A 10,273-nucleotide genomic window follows, 5' to 3' on the forward strand; every position below is an offset into this window, starting at 1 on the left:
CTTCTTTTGGCTCCCACAGGCACTTCAAACTCAACATGTCCAAAGGCATGCTGACCTACCCCTTACTCTTCCTTTAGAGCTCCCTTCTTCATTAGTATTCCAAGCCAAGAATGTCATCCTTGACCCACATTCTCCTCATGACCTACCTCCACATAACGTAACTACTCAATCTCTAATCCTCCATTTTCCACCATCTACAGTGTCACTTCCCTAGTAGAGCTCAACTTCACCTCCTGCCCAGTTGACTAAGATGGTCTCCTAATGCATTTCCCCTCTCTCTATTCTGTCATTCTTTCAAGCTAACCATCCACACTACAGCCAGGGAGATCTTGTTTTCTTAAAGGCGCATCTGAGCGTGTCACCTCCTACTTCAAGTCTTGCAATGGTCCTCCACTGCCCTCAGGATAAAGGCCAAACCCTAACATGGGGGATTACATGCCCTATGGCCCCAGCTCCTACCTGTTCCTCAGTTTCATTTAATTAACTGTTCTATGATCTTGCCATCTGATCAAAGCTACTTTAAATTTCCCTCTCTCCATCGGTCCAGTTTGAGAACCCATTGTAGCTCTGTGTGTGACAGGGTGCGCCCCCCCCCCCCCCCCCCCCCCACACACACACACCATGTCCTTTCTTGTCTTCCTTCTTCTGGATGTGCTGTTTCCTCTGCCTGGACTTTTCCGCTCAAGCCTGGCTGTCATTTTTAGGCCTCCACCAAAAGGTCCTCTCCTCCAGGAAACCTCCTTTAACGCTGCTCTCACACGCTTCACAGAAGAGAATCTGGGGTGAGATCACACAACTCCTGCTCACTTATCTCCCTCACAAACCCCTTTCTTGTCTTCCTTCTTCTGGATGTGCTGTTTCCTCTGCCTGGACTTTTCCGCTCAAGCCTGGCTGTCATTTTTAGGCCTCCACCAAAAGGTCCTCTCCTCCAGGAAACCTCCTTTAACGCTGCTCTCACACGCTTCACAGAAGAGAATCTGGGGTGAGATCACACAACTCCTGCTCACTTATCTCCCTCACAAACCACACTCTCCTTGCGGGCAGGGAACACAACTTATTCCCATGGAATCCAGTGCCCTAAAAGGCAACACCCAGTGAGGGTTTGTTAAATGGACCAATCTTCTTATATGATGGATAACATGAATATCCCTAAACCCCGGACCCTGCTCCTGGGGAAGACATGGGAACCCTAGTGGGTTTTTGCCCCTCTCCTTAGGGCTCTGAGGAGAAAAGGGTCTGTGGTTCTAGCCTCATAAAAGGTCCCATTCACAAAGCTATTTACTACACTCTCTCTAGCACCTCCGGCAGAACAACAGCCGCCTTTCTCTGCAGCAGCAGTCTCTTAGAGGGAAACTTCTGAGGGAAATAAATGGGGCCAGCCTGGGGCAGGCAGGACAATAACAGGGTGGGCCCTCTGCCCCTCAGAGTCCTGCAGGGAAAAGCAGTCAGGAAACCAGGCTGCCAATGGGGAAATACCCTCAGCCCTGAGACACTGCAGAGAAGCAACCCCAACAAGGCTGCTCTGTCCCTAGAAGAAATACCAAGTGCCCAGAGACCTAGCACCCAGGGATTCTTGATCTCAGTTCCTGGCAGCGATGTTTAGAGTTGCTTTCTTGCAATCCCTTGGCTAGAGGCTTGGAGGGAATTTGAAATGTAAAAATGAGCTCGAGTTCAAGTCTGGAAACAACCAGTAGAAATATACCATGTATAAAGAGAACTACACAGGGCACTAGAAGGCAATCCAGAAAAGCGAAGAGACATCACTTCTGAACCCTGAGTAACAAGATATAATTACCAACATAACACATACAAAGAATGGAAGAGCACCAACATTTACTTATAATAGTTCACCACATGCTAGACATTCTATTAGAACTTTTACATAAATTATTTTACACAAACAAAAAAAGAAGAGTTGAATAGCTATATGTATGTGCCAAAGAAATGCTGACTAATAAAATATATAGAGTTTGATGGTAATGACCAAAAAAGGTTTCCTTGAAGGAAATAAGAGCCAAAGAGTTGGGGGAGAAAGAGAACACTCATGTAAAGGTGTGAAAAGAATGAAGTGGGCCCCGGAAGCTGGCTAGTCTACCTGAAGGAGGGTGGCAGGTGCAGTAATCAGACCTAGAATTAGTGAGATGTGGGCTGAACTGAAGGAAGAAATCATGAATCCCAGGCCGGGAGACTGGGCTGAGAAGGAAAGACACTGTGGGTTTCTAACAAAGGATTACTTGAGGATGAGAACTTATACACCTGACTTTTAACTAGCTATGTTACCAGAGCCATGCCTTTCAGTCCTTAGTTTAGAATCAGCATAGGCCTGAGCATGCAAACACAGCTGAGGAGAGTTCAGGCCAATCCGGAGTCCTTGTCAAACTAAATGCCTTAACAACACTCACCATATGTTTGGCACTATCAAATTCACTAAACGTTTTTACACAAATCATTCTGATCACACAGTTAGTTAGTGGCTGAGCTGGAGCTCACACAAAGATCTCACTCAACGGTCCTCAACTCTTTACAATTATGCCACTAGGGGCCCTGGCTGGGTAGCTCAGTTGGTTAGAGCATCAGATTAGATCCTTGGTCAGGTCAAATCCAAGAATCAATAAATGAATTCATAAACAAGTCGAACAACAAATCAAAGTTTCTCCCCCTCACTTCCTCTTTTTCTCTCTCTCTAAAATCAATCAATAAATAAAAAATTATGCCACTATGATGGTTTCTGCATAGATATTCCTTCAACCCTGGAATTTGATCTGCTATGTGAAATTGAGGAATGATTAATCAGAATCCATCAAATATATGTTAATCTCCTCAAATTGATTCAAATCCCTAAGGGATATCCCAGGACTCACTCCCCTTAACCCCCTCTCTTTAAAAGGCTGCAGTGAAGAACTCCAAAACTATCTGGTAGACATAGCCTAACCTAAGGGTCTTGGCAAGTTAAGTACCATTTGATATGCTACACTCAGTGAATTGCTGGGTACCATGGGAGACAAAGTGAGACTTTTTAATGATGGTCTTATTCTCTCTAGCAATGGCACTACCCTTCTCTCATCAGTCAGTCTCAACTTGGGAATCAAATTTGATTCAGCCTTAACATACCTTGTTGATTTTCCTTCCAAATTGCCTTTCAAATCCTGCCCCTCTTCTTTTCCCTCACATTATCCTTTGCTAAGCTTGCTGCAAAAACTCCTCGCTGGCCCTCTTGGCCCCAAGCTCTCTTCGCAGAACATCAAAATTCTCTCTTTAAACATGATTTTTTTCGCCATATATTACATAAACCTAACTGGCTCCCTTTTTCCTACCAGATCCAGTGAATAGCTTTATCCACTCCCATACCTTGACCTAATTTCTCTCTGCTCAACAAAGACCATCTAGAGCAGTGGTTCGCAACATTCTAATGCCGCGACCCTTTAATATAGTTCCTCATGTTGTGGTGACCCCCAATTTCATTGTTACAAATTGAACATAATTAAAGCATAGTGATTAATCACAAAAACAATATGTAATTATAGATGTGTTTTCCGATGGTCTTAGGTGACCCCTAAAGGGGTCGCGACCCACAGGTTGAGAACCGCTGATCTAGAGACACCATATTTGGTTCTGCCCCAGAACCTTTGCTTATGTTGTTCCCTTGTCTGAAATGCCCTCCTCAATTTCTTCCACCTAAATAATTTCTGATGACTCTCCCTGGCTATTCTCATGAACACCAACCTTCTATTCTTCTCTAAATACACCTTTTTGATATGCATCAAGATTCAGCAATTATGTACTATCTTTTTATTGTTTTGTTAACACTTCCCAACAAGAATGCAAGCTCCACATTCTTACAAATTATTTCCCAGAACATCAACAACTGAGCTGAGCATGGAGCTATTTGATAAATATTTGTTGTCCAACCAAACTGGACATGTGCCTCTGACCGGAAACGAACCCAGGACCCCAGTCCCCAGGCCAACACTCTATCCACTGAGCCAAACAAGCTAGGGCTAACTTTTCATATTTTTTTGTCTATTCTAAATGGGAAGACAGAGACTGATAGTACTTAAGAGCATTAAAGATAAATTTGTTACTCTAAGGGTGCTCTTTCAGAAATGCTTTTGAGTATCTAAAGTTAAGCTTAGCTTGCTCCTGCTCATAATGGGTATCAATTGCCAAATGCTTCATCCCCTGCCATCTTTTATCTCATCCCCAGATAGGACAAGAGCACATTTTGGAGAGGACTCAGCATTTCAGGGAACTTACTGTTTGCAGCTCTGGATACCTGTCACTGTTCTGGGAAGCCAACCTTCTAAACCAGGTAGAAACTCAGGTGAATGGTCCTTTCTTGGTTCCAGGGCTCAATAAGAAGAACCTGAAGCATTCCAGGAACCATTCCCCACCCCCTGCTCAGATAAGCCATCTCTTCAGCCCCAGCTACAAACCTTCCCCTCAGCCTAAGGCTCTTTCCTAGGAAAGGCCTACCTACCATTCCCCTCCCTCTTCTGCCTTCTCTTTCTCCCTCCTCCACACACCTTCTATGAAATTTAGCCTCTTTTAGAAAAAAGGCTACAGACTATAGAAAGGTTGCAGTCAATCTCAGATCCCTGTTGCTGGTCTGGATTTATTGAATTAGGAAAAGTCATATGCTTCTAAAACAAGGAACATTCAGAGATCACAAAACGAATCTTTCCTATCCCATCTAAAGGAGCCAAGATAGCTGAACCCTCCATCGAAATTCCTGGGAAGGAGATTCAATAACCTCCTCTCATATTCTTCTAGTATTATCACCCAACCCTTACCATTGCAAAAGCATTCCTTCTTTCTAACTTCATGCATGTCTGCAGCAAAAAACCCTGTTCACTCTGGTTAAATTCTTCAAAACAATGGGAAAGCTCTTTCAGTTACTCTTAATTTGTTTTGGGCTACTTTAGAAAGTAGTGCATGAAGCTAAATCAAATCCACGTGTTTACCATCTAAAATTTATATACAGTTTTACGATTTAGAACGCCATTTGAAATATATTATCTTATTTGATTTGCTCCTTTCAGCAGCCCCGTGAGAGAGATGCAATAAATGTTATAATCCTCAAATGACACACTATGTTTGTGAACTGGAAAGCATTTCATATGAATGAGCTATTGCTTTACATGAGGAAACTAGAGGCAGTATGTGACTTGCCCAAGGTCACACAGTTAAGGGGAATGCCAGGCTCAAATGAAGAACTCTTGGCTTAAATCTAGTACTTCTCTGTTTTGGCCCTCACATGAGCTAACTAACTCTACACAGAGAAATGCTGTTTTATGGGTGCAAATTTTAACCCATCTGGCCATCTCAAAACATTTGCCCTGGAAAATGAGGCAAGTGGATATAGATGACAGTATATAATGACCAATGAGCACTTAGGAATGGTCATTACCATTCCTGTCAAAATAATTCAGTGTCATTACCTCTGCTTGCCATATCAAACACATTTTTAGAAACACCAGAGAAGAATATATACTAATGGGCAATAAGCTGTTCATGGACAAAATCTGAAAGGAACAAGAACAGGTATGCCTTAGTAACCCATTTTCCAGTAACAACTGATTAACACTAAAAGGTTAATCGCAAATACTCCATGTTTCTTTGAACCCAGGAATCACTCCCCTGGAAGGGGTTAAAGACTCTGTCAAATAAATATTCCAAAGCCCTATTTACTTTGAGCCACAGTCTCTCTCCACGGACATCATCCTCCATCATGCTGCTGACCTCCTAGAAAATATACATCACCTGGAGAGTCTTCGCTAATGGACTTTAACTACATCTGAAATTAATACATGGATGAAAAGTCCGAAATTGAAGAATGTATACTTGCTGACATGTTCATCCATTCTAACAACATTCATTTGTCAATATTTACTGAACACTTACCCCATACAAGGTGCTAAGCTAGACACGCAGGATCTACCTGAGCAAACCAAACACAGTCTTTTATGGAGCTTGTAGCCTAATGTTGCTTTTAAGTGGTTTTCAATAGTCTTAGACCTTTCCTAGCTCCCCAATTAGATTGCATGCTCTTTGTGAGCAATAACTGCATACTTTAATTTTCTAAATCACTCTTATAGCACCTTACACTACGCTCTCTACACAGCAAATTGATAAACTAAGAGAGAACCCTTAACTCCATAAGCAGGGGCATTTACTTCCACTCAATTACTCCAAGATAAGATTGTGAATTATTTATTTATTTGTCCAGCACAAATAAGTCTTTATTTATTCATTTTATTTTCCCAGAGAAAAGCGGGGACGGGAAAGGGTCAGCATATGTTACAAAACGATAGCAAATGGAAGTATCCAACCCAGCAACATCAACCACCAAATAAGCATCCCCAGTAATGGGGTCATGAAAGTCCAAGGGGGGCTCAGTCTCCTACAGTTCAGAAATGAAGGGAGGGGATCAAGGAAAGAACCCACAGGTACATGCTTTCCTGCAGACTGTGATTTAAAATCCACAGGGTCGTGAACCTGGGATGTCAGAAAGTCCAACCTGAGTCTACAGCAAAAGGGATAAGATCCAAAGCAACCGGAGATAACTTGAAGCGGGCAAAGGCCCCAGAACTGATCCTCTAATGGGGAAGGGAATCGGGGTCGGAGTAGAAGTGATGAGCACTCTCACTCTACAAAGCTGCATGATGCCCCAGGAGAAAATGGGGCTTTAACCATAGAAATTACAGGTGTGAGCCCCCAATACTGTTTAAAAGTTCAAAGGAATGATGAAGAGCATCTTACCCCGCGGCCAAAAAGAGAATGAAACAGTGCCCCACTGTAGACAAAACTATTTAGACCATGAAAAGAGCCATGGATTCAGAATCAGAAGATATGCATTTGAGTCCAGATTCTGCTGAGTCAGGCAAGATGGCACTGGGCAAGCCAGGTATCCTCTGTGGGCCTCAATTACCTCTGTAAAATGGGAGTAATAACCGCTGCTTTATCTGCCTCACAGCAATACTGGGAGGCTCCGATGAGATCTGTTCCTATGAGAGCACTTAGGAACGTGTACTGTGCTCTACAAACCCTGAGATGCAGTGAGGACACACAAGCTCCCAGAGGAGCATCACTCATCAGCCCAGGAACCCTCCATGCCTCCTTCTTGTATTCCCTCAACGCGCAAGTTTCCATCTCCTCATAACCCTGAATTCAGACAAATCGTCCGCCATCCGCATCTCAAAAATACAAATTCCGCCCTGACCGGTTTGGCTCAGTGGATGGAGCGTCGCCCTGCGGGCTGGAAGGTCCCAGGTTCGATTCCAGCAAGGGCATGTACCTTGGTTGCGGGCACATCCCCAGTCGGGGGTGTGCAAGAGGCAGCTGATCGATGTTTCTCTCTCATCGATGTTTCTAACTCTCTATTCCTCTCTGTGAAAAATTAATAAAATATATTTTTTAAAAAATGCAAATTCCAAGAGGGTGGAAAGGGCAGCATGTAAACCATCTCAACTCCTTGCCTTGACATGCCTGTTCTCCCTTTATAAGAGTCAAACTATGGAGTGTGGCTCAGTTGGTTGAGCGTTGCCTAGCGCACGGAAAGGTCGCTGGTTGGATTGCTGATCAGGGCACATACCCAGTTGTGGGTTCAATCCCTGGTCAGGGACATGTGAGGTCATTGTTTCCCTCCCTCTCTCACTCTCATTCTCCCTTTCTCTCTCTCTAACATCAATAAAAACATATTTAAAAAAATAAAATAAAAGGTAAAGGATGGAGGTTCAGACATACACTTTCTGTTCTTTGTGACTATCTGCCTTTTCCTTTTCACTGCAAAGTCAGTCCTCTGTCTGAGGACTATGAACTAATCTAAACAGGACTCTGAGGCAACAGGGGTTACTGTTGTGGGGAGAAAAACTATATGCACTTTAGGACACATCCCATAGCAAAAAAGCCCACAAAAAACAACAACAAAAAACCACACAAGTATTATTAGCATGAATTATGAGTTAACTGGACATGAAGGAAGCAATTACTCCCTTGCAAACAGTCTTCCCTATCTCTTTCATATTTTTTCCAGGCCCAGGTCTTCCATTTGCTTGTTTAATCCTCCATCCTGTTAGGATGAATGTACAGTACCCACAAAACAACCCTCTCTCAAGATTCTCAAGGAGAAAGGTTAAGGGGGGTGGAGGGGTTGGGTGTGTGAGGGGGTTGAGGGAAAAGACAGACACCTTACAAAGTTGTAAACTGTATTGTGACCAATAATGGGGAGGCTGGACAGACTCTGGGGATGGGGGGAGGGGCATCCTGTGCTCAGACTCTAAGGGCCAGTGCATATCTATTTGCCCATCAGGCCTTTAGTCCCAAAACAACTCCTTCCGGCTCTAGGCAGAGGGAAGGCCCATTTTGCAGTCAAGCTTATTAAAAATGCCTCGGAAGATTAAATCTAGAGCATTAGCCAGTTGGCAGGTCTCGAGTTAAACCCTAACCTTGGAGAGGAAGAAATTCTAATGTGACCTATTCCTTTGGGAGCCGTTATTAGCTACGTTAAAAAAAAAAAATCCAGCCCTGTTGGGGTGCAAAGGGTGTTTCTGTCCCATCATTCAGACCAAGAACATCCTCCCCATTCTAGAAACGGGATCCACCCCATCACCAAACCCCACCATTCCACAACAACCAGTCCTGTGGGGGCCGTTCCCCCAGCAGCTCCAACACCTAAAGCCAGTCCCAATCCACCCTTTCAAATGCACATACCCTTACCCAGGCTTTCCCCCATTCCCTACCCTCTAGGCTGGCAAGTTAAGGACTCAAATTGGGCCTCTAGCTTGGCAAAAGCCAAAGTTGGCTGGAGGCATTTGCCCCTCCTCCCCACTCCTGGCCTCACTGTCTATGGCTTGTATAAAAAAAACAACAACACACTGAATCAGAAGATGTTTCAAATATGGATACACAACAGGGAAGATAAACACACATGCCCAGACAGTCCCCAGAGATCAATGCATGCTCCTACCCCACCATTCCCACAGTCCGCCCAGGCCCTGCTTTTGCAACCTTTTACCAAAATGCAACACCCTCTCTCCCCGTCATTCCTTAAGTGTGGAATACTGGCAAACCTACCTGTCTATGCTCTGGGGTAACCTTACACTCATGGTTTCTCGGCGTCTCCACGGTTTCAGAATCTTGTAGGATTGATGACTTGATCAGGATTGAATCCGTGCAATGTTTAAGAAAGATGAGAGGAAGGGCCTCCCAACTTGAAGATTGGATTCTTTTTCTCCAGCTCTCAGGACCCTAGTAACTGAGGCTCCATTCTCCTTTACCAGTTCATATGGTCTGCTTTCTTAGTCCCCTTTTCCCCTCCCCCGTCTTGGGGAAAAAAAAAAAAAAAAAGGAAGGAAAAAAGGAAAAACTATGACCTTAGAAACCAAAAACTCAACCCCAAATCTCTAAAAGGTTAGCGCTATACGCTAAAAAACGAAACACAAAGAATACGCCCTCAAAATAACAGTCTCACTACAAAATACAGATAAAAACCATCCTTTTAATCCAGTTTTCCCAGCTGTCCTTCTGTTGGTAAGAGCTTCAACCTCCAAGGGGGAAAATATTTCTCCGTTCTTCAGGGCTTAAAACGACAACAGATCCATTTGAGAAAAGAGGGGGGGCGATGAATAAATCCGAATTGGCACTTGGAAAAAAAATATCTTCCAGCTGATTTGCACAGCAAAAAGGAAAAAAAAAAAATTAAACCATACAATAGTATGTAAACAAAAGCACTCCTTCCAAGTCCAGTATAACCCTGGAATCAAAATTAAGAATTTCCTTTAAAAAAAAAAAAAACCTTTTACACGAAAGGTTCTGAAATTCTTAAGTGAGCCAATCGCACCAGAAAAAAAAAAAAATTAAAATAAAACCCCACCTGAAATGCAATGCTTTTTTTACCTTTCCAATGGCAGCAATAACCACAAACCAGAGAAAACCTCCTCTCCTTTTCTTTTTCCTCTAAACTCGCAGGCTTTTCCCCGATGCTCAGACCCAGCCGAGGTTCGGCCTTTTCCCGAAAGACATGCCCGGCGTGAGTTCTGCGGCTCCGCTCGCCCGCATCCAGGCTCCGGTCTTTTCTGTTGCCTCCGCCTCCATGAAACAGACGTCGCTTCCTCCCGTCCGCCCTGCGCGCCCTCTCTCCCGGCCTCAACCGCGGCGCCCGGACGCTGCGGGCTCCGGACGGTGGTTGCGGATTTGCGTTCGGGAGGGACTTCCCTCCGCACCAGCCTCGGGAGAAGCCGGCCGCCGGCTCCCCTCCCGGCCTCTTCCCCGGCCC

At 44.2% G+C, this 10,273-nt stretch overlaps 1 protein-coding gene across 1 annotated transcript in view; it reads right to left on the minus strand.

The window, feature by feature from the left end:
• ARHGEF11 (Rho guanine nucleotide exchange factor 11) overlaps window positions 1–10,267 on the minus strand; it is an 82,563-nt gene extending 72,296 nt beyond the window's left edge. Inside the window, exon 1 of the mRNA XM_015571735.1 lies at window positions 9,073–10,267. Coding sequence (XP_015427221.1) covers window positions 9,073–9,104 — 32 coding nt within the window. The 5' untranslated portion in view covers window positions 9,105–10,267. The remainder of the gene's footprint in view (window positions 1–9,072) is intronic.
• Between the last annotated feature and the right edge of the window lie 6 nt (window positions 10,268–10,273).

The sequence above is a fragment of the Myotis davidii genome, unplaced genomic scaffold, assembly GCF_000327345.1.
Source record: "Myotis davidii unplaced genomic scaffold, ASM32734v1 scaffold208, whole genome shotgun sequence".
NCBI classification, from domain to species: domain Eukaryota; kingdom Metazoa; phylum Chordata; class Mammalia; order Chiroptera; family Vespertilionidae; genus Myotis; species Myotis davidii.